General features: G+C 43.6%; 1 protein-coding gene across 1 annotated transcript in view; it reads right to left on the bottom strand.

The window, feature by feature from the left end:
* The window catches only part of LOC136863769 (microtubule-associated protein futsch), a 395621-nt gene that overhangs the window by 235684 nt on the left and 134087 nt on the right, over positions 1–25850 (bottom strand). The window contains exon 4 of the mRNA XM_067140122.2: positions 21991–22675. Within this exon, the coding sequence (XP_066996223.2) occupies positions 21991–22675 (685 nt within the window). The remainder of the gene's footprint in view (positions 1–21990; positions 22676–25850) is intronic.

Raw genomic sequence — 25850 nt, 5'->3', positions numbered from 1 at the left:
AAATAAAAGAGATCTTGTTGAAATAAATATCTGAGTAAATTTCAAAGATGTTAAGCAAAGCCGGGATGAGTAGCTCAGATAGTTGAGCACTGGCTTTCTGAGCCCAAGTTGGCGTGTTCGATACTGGTGGTATTCGAAGGTAGGTACTCAAATACGTCAGCTTCGTGTCGAAAGATGCACTGGGACGTACAAGAACTCACGTGGGACAAAATTCCGAAACCTGGGCATCTCCGAAAACCATTAAAGTAGTTAATGGTACGTAAAGCCAATGGCATTGCTTTTACATTAAGCAAAGAAATACTATAATACTGTAAGTTGTAGGTTTTTCTTCTATCTCTACTATCTTCTGTTTAGTGACGGTGACTGTTTTAGAGATCAAGGTAGCGATCGAGGAAATTGAATTCATATGTATTTGCCTACAAGGAAGGTGATTTGCTTGCTTCTAGAGCGGAAATGTATGACACGAGAGTGTGCTATTGTTTATCATCAAGAGAGAACGCTAATGGAACTAGAGTGTCTTCCTGTGACCTACTTGTTGAACCGCTCAACAGGTTGTCAGGTAAACGGACAATGAACTCTCCCAATAGTTGGAAGAAAAGTTCCTCTACTTGCTACGGATACAATCGCCCATTTCGTGGAGATTCTACTGACGTATCCACAGTAAGGTGCCGGAATTTTGTCCTAAAGTAGTTCCTTTACGTGCCAGTAAATCTACGGACACGAGGCTGACGTCTTTGAGCATCTTGAAATACCACCGGACTGAGCCAGGATCGAACCTGCCAAGTTGGGGTCAGAAGGCCAGCGTCTCAACCGTCTGAGCCACTCAGAATGAAAAGTGCGTCTTCCATACAGGGACATTTCAAATAATGATCTATAGTGTTTAACTATCCATTTAATCGCCACTAGTGTATTCCTCTGACTCGGGAACTGTGTATTTATGTTTTCATCCCAACGCACTCCTCTTCATATACACAACACACCACAGAGCCAACTACCACAGGAACATGCAATAACGAACACTTCCCTCCCCTCTGATTGCTGATTTTCTTGCAAGATGCCTGAGAATCGATACCTTGTTCTGCAGAACGTGCCGATAAATTGATCGATACGAGTCTGTCACTTTTATTTGTCCTCAATAAGATACTGTCCTACTGTACACTATAATGGGTCCTACGACGTTCGGGCTAAAGGTTGCCAAGGTGAACTCACCAAATTCTAAGTCAATGCTCCCCGAAAGAAGGTGAAGCCATCTGACTAGATTTTGTCGCAGAAAATGCTGTTGATCAGCTCAAGTCAAGAATCATTACGGTGAAGTGGAAAGTACAACAAGGTTTCTAACTTGAAGCCCTGCCAGAGAACGCCAAGTTCTTGCCAATGAGGAGGCGAATTGACCCACATTGAACATTTCATGAAGTCAACACACCCAAACTAGGTCCAACGATTTAGATCAGCAGATCATCTTTCTATAACACCTACACCTTCTTCTTCTTCTTCTTCTTCTTCTTCTTCTTCTTAATCCGTTTACCCTCCAGGGTTGGTTTTTCCCTCGGGCACAGAGAGGGATCCCACCTCTACCGCCTCAAGGGCAGTGTCCTGGAGCGTAAGATTTTGGATCGGGGATACAACTGGGGAGAATGACCAGTACCTCGCCCAGGCGGCCTCACCTGCTATGCTGAACAGGGGCCTTGCGGGGGGGGGGGATGGGAAGATTGGAAGAGATAGACAAGCAAGAGGGAAGGAAGCGGCTGTGGCGTTAAGTTAGGTACCATCCCGGCACTTGCCTGGAGGAGAAGTAGGAAACCACGGAAAACCACTTCCAGGATGTCTGAGGTGGGAATCGAACCCACCTCTACTCAGTTGACCTCCCGAGGCCGAGGGGACCCCGTTCCAGCCCTCGTACTACTTTTCAAATTTTGTGGCAGAGCCGGGAATCGAACCCGGGCCTCCGGGGGTGGCAGCTAATCACACTACACCACAGAGGCGGACACACCTACATCTACCACCCTATTATTAAAGAATTTCCGCAAACGCCTACACATGAACGAATGGTTCATCGAAGGGAGGGGTTAGCAGCCTTTCGGATGTTGCAAGGGCGGCAGCCTGGAGGATTAACTGATATGGGCTTGTAATGATATTTTACATTACTTTGCTACGTTAATACTGCTAAACACAGCTCTGATGAACTTTGCACTAAGTCCTATTATGTGGTCACACAATCTGTACAACCTTCCATTTCATCTTCATTACCTCCTCAACTGAGGTATGCGTCAGGAAGGGCATCCGACTGTGAAGTATGCCATAAATATCATCTCCCCTCATCCCAATCTTTGGAACTAAGGGGTAGCTATACAAACTACCTGTATTGCCGTCGTTGACGGGTTATTGAACAATAACAACCGCACGGTTAGCAAGGAAAGCTAATCAGAGACCTCTTTGTTCATATTAAAGCTCTGGTCAAATGCCCAAATTGTAGGGTTTGTTTTTTAATTTTATACAGTATATAGTTTGCTTTACTTCGCACCGACAGAGATAGCTCTTATGGCGATGATGGGATATGAAAGGGCTAGGAGTGGGAAGGAAGCAGCTGTGGCCTTAATTAAGGAACAGCCCCAGCATTTTCCTGGTGTGGAAATGGGAAACCATAGAAAACCATTTTCAAGGCTGCCGCAAGTGGAGTTCGAACCCACTATCCCCCAAATGCAAGCTGATAGCTACGTGACCCAAACCGCACAGCCACTTGCTCGGTAATTGTATATTTAGCACGAAAATCTGAATTCATGCATATCTCCAATATATTTGTTCATAGTGAACCATGTGACTTTGCCGTGGTGGGGAGCTTGCGTGGCCCAATGAAGCGGGTAGCCGAGCCGTAGACACAACCATATCGGATAGATACTGTCGAGGGAACAGACTAACGAATGGTTCATCGAAGGGAGGGGTTAGCAGCCTTTCGGATGTTGCAAGGGCGGCAGCCTGGAGGATTAACTGATATGGGCTTGTAATGATATTTTACATTACTTTGCTACGTTAATACTGCTAAACGGATGAAAGCAACGGGAAACTACAGTCGTAACTAACTGTCGAGGTCATGCAGCTCTCTCTGTACGAATTAGTTATTTACTGATGATGACTTCATCCCGGGCGAAGTGTTCCGAAGGTAATATACACTGACTTAGCAAATGTCATGGGATAGTCACCTAATAGCGTGTGAGGCCTCCTCTGGCCCTGCGAACTGCAGTGAGACGCCGCGGAAGTGAGTCGACAAGTCCCTGGTAGTCCTCTGGACGCAGCTGCCACCAAATCGTTTGCAGAGCGGCCGCCAATGCTGGTCTGTTCGTGGGTGCAGGATCCATGGCACGAAGCCTGCGTTCCAGGGCATCCCAGATATGCTCGATAGGGTTCATATCGGGGCTCCTGGGTGGCCATGGCAGTCGTTGGACCTCCGCTGCATGTTCCTGGAACCATTCCCGGGCGACGTGGGAGCGATGTGGCGGCGAGTTATCATCTTGAAACACCGCAGAACCGTCTGGGCGCTGGAAGGCCAAAAATGGGCGGAAATGGTCTCCGAGCAGCTCAACATACCGCGTACCATTCAAAGTCTCTTCCAGAACAACTAGGGGGCCGATTCCATACCAGGAAAATGCACCCCAGACCATAACAGAGACACCAGCCCCCTGGACCACACCTTCGAGGCAGACGGGATCCATCGTTTCATGTGGTCTGCGCCATACACGGTGCCTCCCATCGGCATGGTGCAGTTGAAATCATGATTCGTCCGACCATATCACGTTACGCCATTGTTCCAGTGTCCATCCCTGGTGACTGGCGACATATGCGCGTCGTTGTGTCCGATGACGTTGGGTTAACAGTGGCACCTGTGTGCGACGCCGGCTCCCATACCCCATAGAACCCATGTTCCTACGGATTGTCCACTGGGAGACGTGTCTTGCACGGCCTGTGTTGAATTGAGCCATGACTTGTTGCATGGTTGCCCGTATGTCACTATTGACAATCTGTCTCAGATGTCATCGAGGATGGCTGGATGGCCGGTCGTTCGTCTGTTGTGGACGGTGACACCCGCATTCAACCATTCACGATACACCCTGGACACGGTTGATCGTGTGAAGCCGAATTCCCGCACCATTTCCGAAATCGCACTTCCCATCCGTCGGGCACCGACCACCATACCCCGTTCGAACGGGGTCAGCTCACAACGACGTTCCATGTTACACCTGTCACATGCACAGCTACTGCTCGCAAGGTCTCCTATTGAACTGCCGCTGGCACAGGGGGCGTGTGGTGCGCAGAAAACACACCTGCACATCAGTGCTCCGCTATCCCATGACATTTGCTCAGTCAGTGTAGTTCCCAATTCGGATCTTCCTGCGAAGACTACTCGAGAAGGGGGTCAATCATCAGGAAAATGAATACTGACATTCTGCGAATCGGAGTATGGAACGTTAGAAGTTTGAAACGTTCTGGTATTTATAGAACATGAAAAGGAAAATTACTGACAGCCTTAGGAGAAACCGGCATAGTGAAGTTATTTCACTTAGTGTATAAGATGTAAGATAAAGGAGAAGTACCACCTGATTTTTAGACAGAATGCTGTTATACTTGTTCCCAAAAAAACAGGTGTTAACAAACGTGAAAACTCCCCAACCATTAGTTTAGCATCTCACGCTTGCAAAATGTTAACATGTATTCTTTATAGAAGAATGGAAAGATATGTTGAAACTGAGTTGGGAGATCAGTTTGGCTTCAGAAGAAAAAAAAATGTAGGAACATGTGAAGCAATCCGGACTTTAAGTGTGATCTTAGAAGATCGAATTAAGGAGGACAAGCCCACGTATATGGGATTCATAGATCTAGAAAAGGCATTCGATAATGAGGATTGGAGCAAGCTATTTGATATTCTGAGGATGGTCGGAATCATATACCGAGAAAGAAGGATTATCAACAATCTGTACGAAAATCAGTCTGCTGTAATGAGAATCGAGGGCTTTGAAAAAGAAGCAGCGTCCATAGAGAAATGAGTCAAGGTTGCAGTTTGTCCTTTCCGTGTGGTGAGCACGACGAATCCTCTCGGCCGTCAGTCTGAGGCTGAGTGGACCTCGAACCAGCCCTCAGATCTAGGTAAAAATCCCTGGCCTGGCCGGGAATCGAACCCCGGGTAAGAGGTAGGCCCGCTACTCCTACACCACGGGGCCAGCAAATAATAATAGCAATATGAAGTAGAGGTTTCATTGCAACTGAAAGTCTGCAGTCTGGGGAGTGAGGAACTCTATAATTACCAGCCGCTCTTGGCGAGTGACGTAACTTCAATGAAAGTGAAGTGTCTGCGTGAGAGTAAGGAGCAGTATTATTATGTTACAGAAGAGCAGCGTGACAATGAACTGCGAGTGTGCGTGTGACGAACCTTACATACTTCCGCGTATGGCAGCAGATTATTGCGTTATCAGTCTGACCTTCACACTTCCTTCCTTGTCAGTAGTCTACAACAGTGTTGCCAACTTAGCGGATTTTCCGCTAAATTTGGCGGAATTAGAAGACTGTCGGCGGAGAAATATATCATTTAGCGGACAGCGGATTTTTTGGCGGAATTCTACAATTATTATAGCGGAATTTAGTGTTTTATCCATTTTACGTTTTTTAAAAAATTTGTACTCCAGTCTGTCTTCGAGCCATTCCGTATTTCTTGTCAGGACCTAGCAGTCACATGAATAAAACATACCGGGCGAGTTGGCCGTGCGCGTAGATGCGGGCGGCTGTGAGCTTGCATCCGGGAGATAGGGGGTTCGAATCCCACTGTCGGCAGCCCTGAAAATGGTTTTCCGTGGTTTCTCATTTTCACACCAGGCAAATGCTGGGGCTGTACCTTAATTAAGGCCACGGCCGCTTCCTTCCAACTCCTAGGCCTTTCCTATCCCATCGTCGCCATAAGACCTATCTGTGTCGGGGCGACGTAAAGCCCCTAGCAACAACAACAACAACAATAAAACATGTTATTTGGATCTGATGTTATGAGATCATAGTATCATAAATTTGTAATGCGTGAGGAAAGGTTACTTATCTCTTAGTTGACGAATGACGACAGGGAATGAAACTGGGAGAGAGTAGCATTTATTTTATGCTATGAAGGGTGACCGTTTAAAATGAACTGGCCTGTTCTGTGTGTGGCCCTGGGGGGTAGGGGATTCACCTAGTTTGCACCCGGCAGTAAAACGCCTACAAGTTTTACCTCGCCGGCTTCGAGGCAGGGGGCTAATCCCAGTGAAACTCACAGATCAGGTGAGTGCAGACATTTACTTATTATTATTATTATTATTATTATTATTATTATTATTATTATTATTATTATTATTATTACTATTATTATTATTATTATTGCTCATTTTAATTGCTCATTATTCGAGATCGGATTTCTTGGCGGAATTTTAGCGGATTTTTGGTAGTATTTAGCGGATCTTGAAAATATAAGTTGGCAACACTGGTCTACAATTTGTTTCCGCTTCAACAAGACGACACCGATAATATTAATAATATAACGTCTTCGTTGTTAACACTGTCTGCCCCCAGTTATTTTCCCTTGTGGGTGGGGGTGGCAGGATACATCCACGGTATCCCTGACTGTTGTAAGAGGCGACTAAACGAGTAATTTCAGGGTCTCTCTACTTGGAAACGCGGATTGGCGACCACGGGCCCCTAGCGCCTAGCTTGTGCCAGGATGTCCACTTTCATCTTTATATCTGACCTCCCTTGAACTTTTACGACCTCGGCAGTGTTAGGTTTGAGAGACTTTGAGTATCTTTCATATCCACGCCCATCGTAGCCCTTTTCTTCCTTTTGCCTGTTACTCTCAATCTTCGGTGAGTCAGACCTCCTCCATTTTCCCTTCTGATTTACGTTAAGAGGAAATGGTTGCCCAGCTGCACTTTCTCTTAAAATAATTACCACAACATCCACCACCTTCGAACTATTGCGGGAGTTTCACTGCTTCATTTATTATTATTATTATTATTATTATTATTATTATTATTATTATTATTATTATTATTATTATTTCCGACTCGTTGGCTGAATGGTCAGCGTACTGTGCTTTGGTTCGGAGGGTCCCGGGTTCGATTCCCGACCGGGTTGGGGATTTTAACCTTCATTGGTTAATTCCAATGGCCCGGGGGCTGGGTGTTTGTACTGTCCCCAACATCCCTGCAACTCACACACCACACATAACACTATCCTCCACCACAATAACACGCAGTTACCTACACATGGCAGATGCCGCCCACCCTCATCGGAGGGTCTGCCTTACAAGGGCTGCACTCGGCTATAAATAGCCACACGAAATTAAAACATATTATTATTATTATTATTATTATTATTATTATTATTATTATTATTATTATTATTATTAAACTAAGGTAAATATATTCTTTGGAGGAGTAATTAGACGGTCTTCGAATGTCATCCTTCGAATGTCAGCATATACAACAAATTTCGGCTATGGTCAACAGCAGGGTCTCTAAATTATTCAGATTACTGAATGCTGAAAACAACCTCTCAACCGAAAACAAGCTTCATCTGTACACTTCACTAGTCAGTTTGCCCTGTATGGGGCATTACCGCTAATTGACACCTGAAATAAGGTGAAATCCGTTCAAAACCGGGCCCTTCGCCTTATTACAGGTGCCGATTGGTTTGTACGTAATGCCGATATCCATAAAGAGAGCCACATGCCCACTCTCAGGGAAAGAAGGCGGAACATGGCTGCCCAATTGTATAGGAGGTTACTCCTATCAGGTAATCGCCTCATTAACACATCAGGCCAATACGAAACCCAAGGCCTTAAACACAAAAGGCCAAGGGTGATCCTGAATTAAACAGCGCCTAGCATTGGCACTGGTACGACTAAATCCAAATTCTAACCCGCACCAAAAAGCATTCAGTAAAGGGATTAAATAATTAGGATAGGGCATTCAAGACCAGTACCGGTCGACGAGCCAACATTTTCATGGAAATAAAATTATGTGTGAGTGGTGTTTGTAGATGTCCACCTCCGTAGTGTCACGATTAGCGTTATTAACTGCAGTTCTTCGAGGCCCGAGTTCGATTCCCGGTGCTGCCAGAGATTTAAGAATGGCGGAGGGCTGATATATGGTTAAACTGGTACATGCAGCTCACCTCCATTTGGGATGTGCCTGAAAAGAGCTGACCCCGGGATGAAGACACGAGTTTACTTTAGCCCCAGCATTTGTCTGCTCTGAAAATGGAAACCACGGAAATCCATCCTCAGGGCTGCCTGCAGCGGGGCTCGAACCTACAACCTCCTAACTTCAAGTGCACAGGTACGCGATCCACACGGCGTGAGCAACTAGCTCGGTTAAGTTTTCTGAATTCTATGGTTTGAATTTCTTGCACTACTGTTAGCCTTCAAGAACACAGGGCTGTAATCCTAGTAGTGTCAGGCCTGAGAACGAGCGCTACGAAATTGAGCACATGTTAAAAAAATTACCGTTCTCTCGTCATTTAAATATAAGTTGGTGGACTTCAGTCCCTCTCATCGGCCAGCGTTCTGAATTGTCCTTGAAGGCACCTGGAAAAAATCTGCAAATCTTCCCCAGCCTAATATGCGATCGAGCCAGACTGCCTGTACATGCCCCATTCCACTTCTCCCTTGTGCGTTACCTCTCTTGGTAACATAAGACACACCCAGTTCCTTAATGTCCTGTCACTGAGGCCATCTACCATGTCCCTTTGCATGGTGTCATTCATTACCGCGCGCTTCGTGCTGCTACGGGAAGAAATTGTTTTAAGAGAACAATTATATTAACGCGCTCGGTTTAACAGACCGTGTTACCTCAGTGTTTACTACTAACTGGTGCCAGGATTAGGACGGAAGTGACTGGATGATGATTGTTGTAGTTTTAATGGGGCTAATACCTAGGTGATCGGCCTCTGGGTATGTGGCATTTAGGTGGTCGTTCTCTGTTGTGGAACTGAATTCTGACGTAGACGATTAAGAGTGGTCAGTGCGATAGACTTGTCTGAATAGATTTACCGGTGTGTTAAAGAACTACTCCAGGTATTCCGGCACTTCTCTTAAAATATTGGTTTTACGCCCTATTAACTTCATTTACAGTTTTCGGAGACGCCTGCTTAAAATCTACGGCAATTGGAAGGGCATTAGATTAAGTGCTGTGATGGCAACAACTAAAACAATGGAGTAATCATGATAAGCAAGAGACTTCGTTTCTAGATTCTCACCAAGGCTCAATACCGATCAATGCAACTGAGATCTTCAGAACAAGAAATAACGCTCTATTGTCTCGAATTCTACGTAAACTGAAGTTTCTGTGGCTTTCTATCAAACAAAAAATATTCACGAAGTGCCTAGAGGGAGTTTATCTCATCTTTTGTAAGTAGCCATAAATGATCCACTAATTGACAGTAACGTAAGTTTTAGCTGCTCATACTGACTCCATCAGCAAAATATGTTCGTAAACCAAGCAAGTGGCCGCGTGGTTTGGGTCTCGTAGCTATCATATTGCAGTCGGGAGATAGTGGGTTCGAACTCCACTGTCGGCAGCCTTGAAGATGGTTTTCCGGGGTTTCCCATTTTCATATCAATCAAATGCTGGGGCTGTACATTGTAAAGCCAATTGTAAAAAAATATGTTCGTAATTCCCGATAAACACATTCCACTTGGTGCAACTTCCCCTGTATTTTTATACTTTTGTTTTGTATACTTTTTACACTTTGCTCGCTAATCGTTTTTGTGGGGGCTTTTACTTGACAACATTGATATTGACCTGCAGACCACCCCGGTGTTTAAAATTAGTGGGTTACAGCTAGTTACAACAAACAAACTTCCCTGAAGTTGACATAAATCAGGCATATTGAAGGCATTTTATGTGGCAAAGAAGAAATCTTTATTTTAATGCTCTAGTTTGCAAATCATAATTTGCTTCTAGTGGACCTACTTCCAGCTGTTTACTAAAAAAAACATCCATGGTGCCTCTTTTGATTTGCGATGACACTTATCACCGGAGCAGTCCATAGCGTAACGGTTAGTATTATTAGCTGCCGTCCTCGAGTGGCACCGGTTTGTTTCCCGGTACTGCCAGAAATTTAAGAATGGCAGGAGGGCTGGTATGTGGTTGAAATGGTACATGCAGCTTACATCCACTGCGGGTGTGTCTGAAAATAGCTGCACCACCTCAGGGTGAAGACACGAGTTAGTCCGGCTCCATGGCTAAACGGTTAGCTTGCTGGCCTTTGATTCAGAGGGTCCCGGGTTCGATTACCGGGCGGGACGGGGGTTTTAAACTTAATTGGTTAATTCCGTTGGGTGTGTGGGGTGTGTGTGTGACGTATTTATTATTAGAATCATCATAGGTAGGGTCGCATTCTCTTAGATGCGCAGTTCGTCTCCACGGCGTCAAATCGAAAGACCTGCAACACGCCATTAGTACCGGAACTAACTCTTGAATGGGTGTATGTTACAATACGGTAGTTTTGCAGCCACGTCTTCATATATTTCTCAGGCTTAAATAGGTCAACTGGTGAGACATGTGAATGTATGAACACAGGGCTGGAGACGTAACCAACGAACAGTGATGACTGATGACCTTAATAATAATGTTATTTGCTTTACGTCCCACTAACTACTTTTACGGTCTTCGGAGACGCCGAGGTGCCGGAATTTAGTCCCGCAGGATTTCTTTTACGTGCCAGTAAATCTACCGACACGAGGCTGTTGTATTTGAGCACCTTCAAATACCACCGGACTGAGCCAGGATCGAACCTGCCAAGTTGGGGTTAGAAGGCCAGCGCCTTAACCGTCTGAGCCACAACTGATGACCTTAAATAAGTGATGGCTGATAATGTTATTAATCAAGCTGAACCTTCATTGTTCACGATTACAAGCGTAGCTGGAGAGTTAAGACTCACTGATAGAATTAGGAAATAAAAAAGGACAGAAAAAAAGAAAGTAAAAGAGGCTGAATTAGAAGGTACACGCAAGAAATCAGAAGGCATACTCTAATGAGTGGAGTCAAGCAGAGAGCATACGGCGTATACCCACGTGTACCCTCGACTACAGCCCTGATCTTACCTTTAACGCTTGTAAGTCTAAGAAATTACAGAGTAGACTTCCGAACTATATAAAGCACGGGTGTCAAACCCTGCCCACCGGAAGTCCATTGCCCGTGCTAGAAATACCTGTGCCATTCTCTTCCCCTCACAGTAGGCTTGTATTTCTCCACGTTGCTGACTCAGGGCTGTACAGTGTGCAAGCCTACCAATGACATGCTCCAGTTACTTGTTCTGGTCTACAAGTAATCGTTAAAACATGTCGAGTGGAAACATAGATTGTGCACGGACGACATCTTCAAAATACAACCAGGAAATGTTATCCTTTTTCTTAAGCCGTGATCATGACGGAGAAGTACAGTCAGTGCCTTGTATGTAATGTCCGGAGATACTATGAAGTGTGTAATTGGGCATCACAGGGGAGAACAGGAAAGCCTTAACAGGCAAATTATCAAATGCTGTTCAGTCAGTACCTAAGTATATTAATAAAAATAGCTTCCTTTCTTCCTTTTAGATGGATTATTTTTTACAATTTTGCTTTACGTCGCACCGCAGGCTTCGGCAGCCGGCACAATTCCTATCCACGCCGCTAGATGGGGGCTTCATTCATTCCATTCCTGATCCGGTCGAATGACTGGAAAAAGGCTGTGGATTTTCATTTTTTTAAGTCGCACCGACACAGATAGGACTTTTGGCAATGATGGGATAGGAAAGGCCTAGGAGTGGGAAGGAAGCGGCCATGGTCTTAATTAAGGTACAGCCCCAGAACGGGAAACCATGGAAAACCATCTTCAAGGCTGCTCACAGTGGGGCTCGAACTCACTGTCTCCCTATTGCAAGCTCACAGCTGCGCGTCCCTAACCGCACGGCCAACTCGCCCGATCTTTCTGATGGCAAATTCAATATTTGGAGTTTTTTTCTACAATTTGTTTTTACGTCGCATCGACACAGAGATGTCTTATGGAGACGATGGGATAGGAAAGGCCTAGGAGTGGGAAGGAAGCGCCTTAATGAAAGTACAGTCCCAGCATTTGCCTGGTGTAAAAATGGGAAACCACGGGAAATCATCTTCAGTAGAGTTCGAACCCACTATCTCCCGGATGCAACCTCACAGCGGCCAACTTGCCCGGTATTTGGAGTTATTAAAAGTTGAAATGTGCGGAATATTGCAAATAGCTTGCATATAGCTGATACTTGAATTCATTATTTCACAGGGTGAGAATTCCGACAACATTCTGAATAATGGCTATGGATTTGCCCACAGAATTGTCCTGCGAAATCACCCATTCACTGATGGTGACTTGATTAAAGAACGCATAGTGACCGAAGTGCAGATTTTGTCTCCTACTGAAAGTAATAAATACAAATCATTCATCCTCTCAAGAAACACAACTGTAAAAACCGACGAGCTTTCAGAAGATACGAGGGTGCAGCTTGAGGATATCTATAAGAACTTCACAGCTTTTTCGATTGCAACCGATGAAAGTACAGATATTGCGTACGTTTTGCAGCTGGTTTTATATTTTTTTCGTGGAGTAGACAGTTCTCTACAAGTAACCGAATTACTTTACAACTACAACCGGGATAGACGAATTTAGTGCTGTTTATTCAGTCTGCCGAAAGAATGGGTCTGTGTTGGGATACACTCGTATCTGTGGCGACAAATGGTGTTCCTACTATGATGCGTGCAAAATCGGGGTTCACTGGTCGACTAAAATAAAAATTACTGTCAGATTACAGTCATTCCTTTACAGCCGTTCATTGTTTGTTTCACCAGAAGGTCCTTTGTGCAAAATCGCTCAAAATGAGTCGTAGAATGGACGCTGTTACGAAAACTGAATTTTATTAGGGCCCACGGATTAATCCATCGCAATTTAAACACTACAGGATCTGTCTTATAAATCCAGACCGTCCAGTGGCGCTCCGAGACCTAAGCAGCCGTACGGGGGCTGCACGCAAAGTTCTTGACCTTGCACGTGTTAGACCTAACATCAACAGCCAGCTGTTAACATGGTGAGACAGTTATCATAGCAACACCTTATTTTCGTACCTAAAAGTTATTTTAAGTACGAGTCGGCTCGACGGGGACGCGATGCATTTTTTTCCCAGCAATTTCCTGGTGAAGTGCCACATTCACGAGTACAGATTCACGTAGGTAGGCAAGGGTTATTCTGCCCGAAGGCAGGTCCGAACCTCCGCAGAGGTGTCCTGAGCCGGAGTTTACATGCGGTATGGTGGCCAGTTCCTTTCCGCTCCTCCATTCCCTTACCCCTCACCAACAGCACGTGGCAACCCATCCAACTCCTGACCACGCCCAATGTTGCTTAACTTCGGAGATCTCACGGGATCCGGTGTTTCAACACGGCTACGGCCGTTGGCAGATTCACGTAATTGTAAATAAATTTGAAACTACTGGCTCAGTGCTCAATAAAAAACATGCGCGCACACGAACAGTTTTAACAGAGGAAAAGCTAGATGACATTGGTGCGAATCTTGAACGGTCACCGAATAAATCACTTACAAAATCAGCAAAACAAGTAGGGGTTTCGGTTTCTTCTACACACAGAGCTACAAAGCTGTTACACATCAAATCGTACAGGTTTACACGGGCCCATTGTTTAAAACCTGCTGATCAGGCCGCAAGAGTGAGCTATTGTGGGTGGTATCTTGCATCATTGAATGATCGTTTATTCGATCCACAGCTTGTATTCTTTTCGGATGAGGCCTGGTTTCATCTTAATGGTCATGTGAACACTCATAACTCTCTCTATTGGTGTGCAGAACATTCTAATGGTTTTTATGAAGTCCCTCGTTATGAAAGATGACACTTCCAGCATCTTTTATAAGGTAAGATTTCATGTAAGATTGTATACACGCTTAAAGCAGGGCGGCCGCGCTCGACATGAGTTGGGCTTAGGCAGCTGCTGTAGCGCAGAGTTTGAACACCGTGCGCTCGGTCTGGGTTTATAAGAGAGGCCTTGTATATGGACGTGATCGACAGCGAGCACAGCGTTGGGGGGGGGGAGAGGATTGGTTGGAAAGGTCCGGGACATTCTTCAAATTCATGATCCAAAGTGGATTTCAGACTTTGCGTTTTTGGCAGATATTTTACCACACCTACACGCGTTTAATCTACAGTTGCAAGGGAATTACAATCAATAACCAATATGTACGCTGCCATAGGGGGATTTAAACTGAAGCTAACCTTATGGAAGAACCAAATTAGAAAAGCAGATTTCAACCGTTTTATACTGAACCGGAGAAATAGGTTCTTCTAGATGAACTTCAATATGAGTTTAATAACAGACTTAAAGACCTTGACGGTATTCGACAGAAGCTGCAACTGTTCAGAGTACCACTTCCGGTACAGCCAGCGGATGCACCAAATAACTTACACCTAGAACTCATAAATCTCCACTGCGATTTACGACTCAAAGATCAATATAAAGAACAGGTACAATCTATACAAAGAACAGATAATTTTTCAGTTTTATCAACAATTGGACCCATCTCGTTTCCCGAAAGTCCGAATGTTCGTGGGAGAATTAATAGCTTTTACAAGACTAGGTTCCGATCCTGTTTATCGGGCTCTCACGTACAATCAATCATGAGACTTGCCTGGACTAAGAATGTCCAACCGAACAGTGCGCGAATAATTGCTAAAAAGAAGTTGTAAGTTTCACAGATCGTGTGACATGTGAAATCATACAGCTACATAGGTGTGGCATAAGGATTAACACAGTAATTGGTTAGTGTGTTTTTGTACTTGTGTACCTTTGTATCAACATGTTTGCTTGACGAGATACTATTTTTATTGTAGCCTATTTTCTTTCTTAATGCTTTTTCTTAACATGTCATTTTGCTACAGAAGCGTCGCGGCATACTACGAGTATTAGGCATTATTCCGCTTCATAATTGTTCATAGGAGAGTTGAGCATGTTAAGCCGCTGAACAAATAAGTGTGTCATTTTCTTCCTTATTGCTTATAACGAAGCCTCCGTGGCTCAGGAGGCAGCGCGCCAGCCTCTCACCACTGGGTCCTCTGGTCCAAATCCCTGTCACTCCATGTGAGATTTGTGCTGGACAAAGCGGAGGCGGGACAGGTTTTTCTCCGTGTACTCCGGTGTTCCCTGATCTTTCATCCCAGCAACACTCTCCGATATAATTTCATTTCATACGTCAGTCATTAATCATTGCCCCAGAGAAGTGCGACAGGCTTCGGCAGCCGGCACAATTCCTGTCCTCGCCGCTAGATGCAGGCTTCATTCATTCAATTCCTGACCCAGTCGAGTGACGGGAAACAGTCTGTGGATTTTGATTTTCATTGCTTACATCCTTTAGGCTATATTAATTATTTATTTCCCTACTACACTGTGATTACAAAACATATTGTTTCGCACATTTTATGTGAACGCCGTGTTGAACTCATTTAATATTATGCGTGTCCTTAATTATATACAAGTATTCTACGGAGTAGCTTAGTTATGAACGTGTAATATACACACTTCCAGGCTTGCGCTATCTGGTAACGTCCTGGGCTAGCACTCATAACAGCTGTTTCTCCTGCACTCAATCCTGTCAGCTCGTGACCTTGACATGCCTAATATCAAGCGAAATTACTGGAAGGTTGTCCGGCTCCATGGCTAAATGGTTAGCGTGCTGGCCTTTGCTCACAAGGGTCCCGGGAGTTTTAATCATAATTGGTTAATTTTGCTGACACTGGGGCTGGGTGCATGTGTCGTCTTCATCATCATTTCATCCTGTATCACCACGCGCAGGTCGCCTACGTGAGTCAAATCAGAAGACCTGAATCTGGCGAGCCGAACTTGTCCTCGGACACTCCTGGCACTAAAAGCCATACGCTATTTCATTTTTTTTTTTTTTTACTGAAGGTTCACAGCATATAAAACATCAATGGTACAGATGAAATGCAATTCTGACGTATAAGAATGGCTATTACGAAAACCATGAATACGTTTCATTGAACTTTATTTGAAATGGAGTAGCCAAGTCACTATCCGCATTACCGGGCTCAGATGGTAGAAGGACTGGCCTTCTAAGACCAAGCTGCCGGGTTCGATCCTGGCTCAGGCCGATGGTATTTGAAGGTGTTGAAATACGCCGGTCTCAGGTCGATAGATTTACCAGTTCGTAAAATACTGTCACTCCTGCGGGATGAAATTCCAGCACCTTGGCGTCTCCGATAACTGTAGAAGTAGTCAGTGGGGCATAAAACCGATAACATTATTATTATTATTATTATTATTATTATTATTATTATTATTATTATTATTATTATTAATCAGAATCTCCCCATGCTTGGTGTTACTTATGAAAACTTCAAAAATATTATTTTTTCGTTGCTGGTTTCCACATTAGAGGCCTAAGGTGTCCGTGACCATTGCTCTCTGTACTCGTGAGCTGAAATCGTCGAATGACCTGTCTCACTGTGACGTTTGTAGTGGTATGTATCTATACAATTATTTAAGGGTAGAATTGCGGTAAGTCAATGACCTAGATGTTAGGTCGCTTTTAACAACAACAAACAACAAAGGTTGGAAGTTTAACGGGACTAGTACGATCATATTCTACGTCGTTTCTGAGGGTAGTCTTCCTCTTTCAGCAAGAGGACCCCTGGAAATTGGGTTCTTTCCAAAGTTCTTAGAATATTGGTGTTTAAATTGGCACCTCCGTTAGACCATTAAATAAATGTCATAAAGTTGGTCTCTTCGACGCAAGTTGCCAGCATCTCTTTGCTCTCTTGTGGGACTGCAGTGTGTGTTCATTAATCTACAATTTAGTTTTAAGACTCATGGCCCTAATGCTATGGAGCGTGTCAAGCTTCGCGTGTGGCTTATAGACGAAGACGTCATCTCACTCACAGGCATAGATCCAATAGCTTGTTAAAGAGACGAGAGTGACAGAATAAGTTCTTTTTTTTTTACAAGTTGTTTTATGTCGCACTGACGCAGATAGGTCTTATGGCGACGATGGGGCAGGAAAGGGCTAGGAGAGGGAAAAAGCGGCCGTGGCCTTAATTAAGGTACAGCCCCAGGATACGCCTGGTGTGAAAACTGGAAACCATGGAAAACCACCTTCAGAGCTCCCGACAGTGGGGTTTGAATCCACTATCTCTTGGATGCAAGCTCACAGCTATGCACCCCTAACCGCACGGCCAACTCGCCCGGTACTACTACCACTACTAAAAACGTTTCCATTCTCTCACTGAAGAGGACGGCGGGCTTCCTAGACGGTAACGCCCTCTCTCAAGCCGGGAGATTTGTATCGGCGAAGGAGATGTTCGGAGAAGGTGAGGGGGCTGGCGGCCGTGGCCTGTACTAGGATCTGTCCCGGCATTCGCCTTAGTGCAGGAGAATGGAAAAGCACAGAAAACCATTCTCAGGACAGCCGACGGTTTGGGACATCCGTGATGTCCAGTGCTATTCCGTCTCCCGAATGCAGAGGCGTAGAGCCACGGTAGAGCCGTGGCCACCCCTCCTCTGCTCGGTTGACCGGTCAGAGTGCAGAGCTGTCGGTCCACGGACCAGCCGTGGCCACTTGTGGGCTGAGATTCACTCTACATCCACCGACGATTTTGACGATTTGGGAAACACCGCAACGAAATAACAATGGGGAAAATACAGGGAAGAGAACCACCTACATAAATCCTTAATGGCTGGCAACCACGTAATACTTAATTGATAGCCAGTGTCACTTTTAAAGTTGTCAGGATTCCACAACTTCACGTATAATCCTAACCCTGTATTGTTAGGTTGGGTAAGAGTTCGAAGAGCTAAGTTGATCTCGTCGCCTCCCACTCGGAAGGCTAGGGAACTGTGAGCCATCTAGTGACGAACGAGAGAACCACTTACTATAGACCAACGGTAAAGCGTTCTTAAATACCCTTCGTTACTCGAGAAGTCTTGCTCGTGGACAGACGAGGCTTTCTTCTGAAGACGCGGACCTAAGTTCTCTGGGAAAAGTAAAGAATTTCACCTTGTTTTCTGACATGGCAAAAGCCCAAAAGGTTATTACTATGCTATAAAGAAAGTCAACAAAACTGTTCCTGTCACCATGTTATTCTGTATAGAGTAATACATACGTTACAAGATTGTGAGCAACTGCAAAATGACCTTGATAATGTTGTGAGATGGACACTGGGCAATGGTATGGTGATAAACGGGGTTAAAAGGCAGGTTGAGAGTTTCACAAATAGGAAAAGTCCTCTCAGTTTTAATTACTGCGTTGTTGGGGTGGAAGTTCCTTATGGGTATCGCCTAGGCGTTAATATATGTAAAGATCTTCATTGGGGTAATCACATAAATGGTATTGTAAATAAAGGGTACAGATCTCTGCAGATGCTTATGAGGGTGGTTAGGGGTTGTATTAAGGGCATATAAGTCTCTGGTAAGACCCCAAACAGAGTATGGTTCCAATGTATGGGACCCTTACCAGGATTAATTGATTTAAGAACTGAAAAAAAAAAAAAACCAATAGAAAAGCAGCTCGATTTGTTCTGGGTGATTTCCGACAAAAGAGTACCAAACCAAACCAGACCCCACGGCACTTAACGCCCCTGAAAGGGCTTTGGCCTACCCAGCGACCGCAGCTCAGCCCGAAGGCCTGCAGAATACGAGGGACCGTGTGGTCAGCACGATGCATCTTTTCGGTCGTTATTCTGGGCTTTCGAGACCGGGGACGCCATCTCACCGTCAGGTAGCTCCTCAATTCTAATCACGTAGGCCGAGTGGACCTCGAACCAGCCCTCATGTCGAGAGAAAATCCCTGACATGGCCGGGAATCGAACCCGTGGCCTTCGGGCGAGAGGCAGGCACGCTATCCCCACACCCCGGAGCCGGCTCGACAAAAGAGTAGCGTTACAAAAATGTTGCAAAGTTTGGCCTGGGAAGACTTGGGAGAAAGGAGACGAGCTGCTCGACTAAGTGGTATGCTCCGAGCTGTCAGTGGACAGATGGCGTGGAATGACATTAGTAGACGAATAAGTCTGAGTGGTGTCTTTAAAAGTAGGAAAGATTACAATATGAAGATAAAGTTGGAATTCAAGAGGACAAATTAGGGCAAATATTAGTTTATAGGAAGGGATTAGGGATTGGAATAACTTACCAAGGGAGATGTTCAATACATTTTCAATTTCTTTGAAATCATTTAAGAAAAGGCTAGGAAAACAACAGATAGGGAATCTGCCACCTGGGCGACTGCCCTAAATGAATATCAGTAGTGGTTGATTGAACCATCTAATGGACAGAATATCAACTATGTCGAAAATTTGTATTACAGTGCCCCATTGTCCGGTCTCAAAATCTTTCTGAACACAGTCAATGTATTTTACCGTACATCCCCCCCCCCCCCTCCTCCTAATCTCGCAGCGGCAAGTGTGGGTATGGTGTTAAGGAATGAGATAGGAAGTCCACAACTAAAATGCGACCATTGCTCTGTTGCTAAGTTTCTCCCAATATACGAGAAAGGAGCGTAACGCATAAGCAATAAAAAAAAGCATCTTTTAAAGAGAAATAACGTAATAAATACGCGTTCTCTTGAAGGCTTCATTGATGACAGGGCACGTGACCGTGTGACCTAAGGGCAAAATCGGGCCCGAATTAAACCAATGCTAAATATTTTGTTAAAAAGTAGTAATATCTGATTCTTTAGCTGGTCAGTGTAACTCTTCGTTAAATGTTGACTCGAAGAGAGGTCTGTTTGTCATTTGTCTATACGGGTTTCCGACCCATTGTCGGACGAGTTGGATGATTTAGCGCGCTGTTCTGAGTAGTGGGATTTATGCAGTTTGTATTCTAGCGATGGACGCAGCTTTGTTTGCGTCATTGATTACGCTTCTAGTATTAAATCTGCAAGGCAGTATAGAATAAGAGGGTGGAAGAAGGCTTTAGCAGGCATTGTCTACGAGGAACACACGTCTATATAATGATTTATTTTCGTCACATTTGGTGGAGTTTCTTATGAAGCGAGGTCATGGGACAAGGGGCGGATTATTCCAGCCAGAGAATACTTGGAGATTAACGAGTATGGATGTAACTCAGAGACAACGTCGGTCTACCTCCAGTGTAGTCAAAACTTGTCCATAACGGTAGGGTCTTCCATGTTTAGCTCGTTACATAGAATACATTTATTTATTTTAAAATTCATTTCAGCCTATGGAGGGCAATTTTATACTAATAATAATAACAACAAGTTTAAATAAGTATAAAAGATAACAATCGGTATAAACAACAATATTAAGTATCAACACAAAATTATTAACAATTATTAACAATAACAATGTAACAACAATGACAACGATAACTGGCAAGGGTCAGTTACAGAGTTAGGAAGAAAAAAGGTCCTGGGTAGGATGGACGGAAGAAAATGGAAACCTGAAGATGACTTCAAGGGAATCTTTTAACATTTTCTTTGAAGGATGCGAATGGTGTGAATATGTCAGTATCAGGTAGTGAGTTACCAAAGGTAGAGAGACGATGGAAGATAGAGCGTTGTTGTAAGGTGAGGCGTGTTGGGTGGCGGGTGGGTGGGGGGAGGGGGGACGTGTATAGGAAAGTACGTCGGAAGAGTATTAGATTTGGTGTAGCCATTGATTATTTTATGAAGGTAACATAGGTCGGAGAACTGCGAACTGCTTCTCAGGTCAACTATATGCAGGGAGTTCAAAATGTCAGATTTAGTTTTGTTCTTAAAACCAAGATTGCGAGTTTTAACAATGAAAGTGAAAAAGTTAAAAATACTATTTAGTTGAGATATGTTTGTGATAGCAGATGAGGACCAAATAGGGGAACGAAAGTCAATAATGGGGAGAACATACAGTACGAGACAAAGTATAATTTTAAGGCGTTAATATCATTCATTTCAGTGAAACTGTAAATAATGCCTAGGGTAAACATAGCACGGGATTTTATTGACTCAATATGAGCAGAGAAGGTCAGATTACAGTCTATTATAACACCTAGGTCTCTTACCTGATGAGCCGATTGCAGTGTATGTCCATGGATGGTAGGCAGTGTTCATTCCTTGTTTTAGCAATGAAAAAGATATTGTGTTACACTTCTTAACATTGGGAGAAAGATTCCATTTCTTAAACCAGTCATCATCACAATCATCAGGCGTAGACACTTCCCTTTGGATTTTCAGGTCGTCTGCGCACAAGAGGAAGGAATACTGACTATTTTGGGTGCAAAGAATTATGTCATACTGCCCTGAGGTACATCTGATAACACAGATAACCATGATAAGGCAGATAGATTCAGGGAGTACCACTTTTTGTTTTCTGCCGGAGAGGAAATTTGTTATCAATGATAAGACGGGACCACGGATATTAAATCTGGAAGCGAGCTTATGAAGAAGAAGTGCGTAATCCACTGAGTCGAATGCTTTAGCCAGATCTATATAGATTACATCTAACTGAGATTTATATTCTATTGTTGAAATGATGTGATGATTGAGAACTGTGAGGTTAGCGAGGCATGATTTTCTGGGAGTGAATCCGCGTTGTTCTTCAGACAGGGGTACGGCTGTGTGAAAAAGAGGAGTCGATGGTGGATTAATCTTTCAAGGACAGAGGATAGTATTGGGATGGTAGATATTGAAATGCATTTGGTTGCAGAGTTTTTTTAAGTCGCAACGTTCATGGAAATCATGCAAGGTCACAGTTATCAGAATGGTCGTTATACAGGGTGGGAAAATAAAATCGGCCCGCCTGGCGTGTGAGTGCCTCAGCCAGTATGTTCGGTGGGTGGTTTTTAGTTTCCCAGCCGACATAATGTTATAGTGTAACAAGAAATACACTGATGAGCCCATTTCCCATGCAGTTTAGAGGTTAATATAATTCCAAATTACATTTAGATGTAAACTGACTGTGATGTAACTCACCAGGAGATGTTGCTGTAGGCTTTAATTCAATGTTGAGCTCTGACTTTGAAGGTTTCCTCACAGGGCTGGTCTTCCATTCAGGAGTCTGCTCCACCTGGGATGGTGTTGGTTTTCCAGTAGGTCTCTGATAACCTTGAGATGGCTTCCTTCCAGATGGCTCTTGAGGTTCGGTAGTGAATTCCTGTTTAGGATATGCTCTTTGTGGGAAAGAAGATGGTTTCTGGCAAGTGTCTCTGGATGGGTACTCGTCACTTGGCTCATAATCATTATACGGCTCCTGACTTGGCGTTCTATTACCCGAAACAGGAGACCTTGGACGGTTATTATCTGACATTTTTCTGGGTGATACCATATCTTCCCTTTGGGGGGCTCTTGTAGGTTCTTTTCTCACAGTCTTAGAAATGAATGGTTTATGAGAATCTTGAGATGGTCTAATAATTTCAGTATCACTCTCACTGGAAGGCTCATCACGACTTCTCCTGTCTACTGTTTCTTCACCTTTTGGTCTGGTGGGTGACCTTGTGGGTGATTGCGAGGGAGATCTTGAAGTTTTTGATATATAGTGATTGATTTCAGTAGTTGATGCGACAGTGGTTGTTGTTGACGATTCGGTTACGGTGCGACGTACGATTCTAATCTGAGCGCGAATTCTTCGTCGCTGATCATATCCAACAGCTTGCTCCAACTAAAAGAAAGAGAGGCACAGTTAATTAGAACCTTTGTCGACTAAATTTAATTTCTTATAAGATGAATTCCAGTTCTTAGAATTTATTTTGAAGTAGGTGGTTATTTACTAACAACGAAACTGTTTCGGTTGGAGTAGACAGATTTCAATGAAACTTGGTGAATGATCAAATAGCATAGACAATTCTAAGTTTAACAGTAACAGTAATACTACTTTCACCGTAAAATCAACAGTAATGTTAGAATTAACATCTGAAGAATAGCTGAGTAACTTGGAGCACTTACGCCCGGTTGTATAAAGGCATCTGACCGGAGATCATTTAGAACCTAATTATGAAAATATTAATTTTTTACACTACAAACGACGGGTGGGGGCGGGTATGATTAGCTCAGTGACTTAGCTGCTGGCTTCTCACCCAGAAGGCTGAGGCGCGAATTCCGGTCAATCCTGGGAAGAAATTTTCACTTCAAGAATTACGTGGCGGTCAGAAAGGGCATCCATTCTTAAATCCCCGGCCAAAAAAAAAAAATGAGTTGAAGAAAGTTTATTACCACAAACGAGGAAACTGTAGGATTCCTGCTCACACTCATCAGTTTCTCATGCTGTGAACATTCTGTATAACAACGGCAAGCGTACAGCGATGTTTTCATGTCTTTTAGTTAGTTATCCTATCAAGCTTCATTGAAATCGATGACTTCGATACACCACGTTCCATTTAAAATTGCAGCAACAAGGTAGTATTTTTAAATACTTAAATGGGGTTGATGACTTAGATGTTAGGCCCCTTTAAACAGAGATCATCATCATCATCATCATCATCATCATCATCATCATCATCATCATCATCATCATCAACTACTTAAATATTACTTTACAGTAGAATGACAGTCACTGTTAAGTTTACGATGCCGTAACTGAACATCCTACAGTACAAAGGTTGATTGCAATCCATCTGGTCCAACAAAATAGACCTCCTGATTTAGTCTTGACGTGCCGTAATACTGCCAAGACAAAAGGAATGGATCAGTTTGCTCCAAATCAAAAGAGGACAACGTTAAGATGATTTGATTACGAATACAATAATTTATAGCCTACCACAAAGGGGAACAGCGGCGCCGACTTGGGAGGAGTAAGGCGTTTTCTGCCCCCACAGAAATGATCTTAGGGGGGACAGAGTGCCATTTTGCCCCCACTCCACCCGCCACCCAAAAAAATTCTTCTCCTAGATTTTAAGTCCCCTCCCTCAAAACGTGTAGTCTGGTAGTCTTCGGAAGCTGCTAAGATGTTAAATCTGGAGGTGGTAGATGATTTTATATCAAGAAATGAGATTAGAAAACGGACATTCCTTCAGGGAACTACATTTCCCAATGGCGACTGTTCAGGCGGTACTTCTGGTGGTAGAACTTTTCACATTTCGTATAATAAAATGCATAATATACGGTAATAAGACATTTATAAAGAAAATGTATTTATGAAGCAAGTTCTATTTTCTTTACTTGTGATAATTTTTGATAGCTTCGCACATGAAACATTCCTTCAAAATATTTATTAATGAATCAAGTTCTAGTTTTCTGTTTTCTTGGGAATAATATTGAAAACTCCGTACATAAGTTCAAAAATGAATTTGAGAAACAAGCTCTATTATTGTTCTGTTTTTTCTGCTTGTTTGGAAATATTGTATTATCGAGGAATGTTTGCATGAATAATTGTTCCTCATTTCACATGCCTGTGTTCATGTTAAGCGTGCCTCCCCCCTCCAATAATTACCCGAAGTCGGCGTGTCTGAAGGGGAAAGGGAAGAAAGGTACTATATAGAGTGGAAGCGGACACTATCAACAAACTTTGACAGGAATGTTGGCCTTCCAAACTCCCAGGTATTACATAAGATGTCAACAGTCTGTCAGTAAGACCAAGTCATCGACGTCAGCCGGACTGCTTACTATATTTCTACTCCATTTAATCCCCCGCTGGCATTTTACATCTTTCGGTAAATGGTCCGTGTAAACTATTAAACATAAGACTAACCCTTGTCTAACCCATACAAACTACCAATAATAATAGTAATAATAATTGTCTCAGCGTATTCACCATGTGAGGGTGCAGATGAGTATGAAGTTGACAAGTTTTATGAAGCAATGAGTGACATCGTAGTCAGGGTCAACAGCAAGGAGAGGATAGTTCTAAAGGGCGATTTCAATGCGAGAGCTGGAAATAGAACTGAAGGATACGAAAGGGTGATTGGTGAATGTGGGGGAAGATATGGAAGCTAATGAGAATGGGAAGCGTTTTCTGGACTTCTGTGTTAGTATGGGTTTAGCTGTTACGAATACATTCTTCAAGCATAAGGCTATTCACCGCTACAAATGAAAGGCTAGGGGTACCAGATCCATATTAGACTATATCTTAACCGACTTTGAATTCACGAAGTCTGTTAAGAATGTACGGGTTTCCTGGGAATTTTTCGATGATACGGACCACTATCTGATCTGTAGTGAACTAAGTATCTCTAGGCTTAGGATAGAGAAAGTGAAATCTGTCTGCAAACAATAAGGGAAGAAAATCTCCAGAACGGGGAAGCTATACAGAAGTACATGGATATGATTAGTGAGAAGTTTAGAACAGTGGACAGTAACGAGGTTCAGGATATAGGAAGAGAGTGAGTGGCATACAGGGATGCTGTAGTAGAAACAGCAAGGGAATGCCTAGGAACAACTGTGTGTAAAGATAGGAAAAGGCGAACATCTTGGTGGAATGATGAAGTGAGAGAATCTTGCAAACGTAAAAGGATGGCTTATCAGAAATGACTCCAAATAAGGGCCGAGGCAGACAGGGAATTGTACGTAGATGAAAGAAACAGAGCAAAACAAATAGTTGTTGAATCCAAAAAGAAGTCGTGGGAAAATTTTGGTAATAACCTGGAAAGGCTAGGTTAAGCAGTAGGGAAATATTTCTTGACAGTAATAAAGAATCTTAGGAAGGGAGGGAAAAAGGAAATTAACAGTGTTTTTGGTAATTCAGGTGAACTCATAATAGATCCCAGGGAATTACTGGAAAGGTAGAGGGAATATTTTGAACATCTTCTCAACGTAAAAGGAAATCTTCCTGGTGGTGTCGCGAGCAACCAAGTTCATGGGGAGGAGGAAAATGATGTTGGTGAGATTACGCTTGAGAAAGT

The sequence above is a fragment of the Anabrus simplex genome, chromosome 2, assembly GCF_040414725.1.
Source record: "Anabrus simplex isolate iqAnaSimp1 chromosome 2, ASM4041472v1, whole genome shotgun sequence".
NCBI classification, from domain to species: Eukaryota; Metazoa; Arthropoda; class Insecta; order Orthoptera; family Tettigoniidae; genus Anabrus; species Anabrus simplex.
Note: the sequence above shows the minus strand (reverse complement) of the source record. Positions and strands in the feature narration are given on the sequence as shown.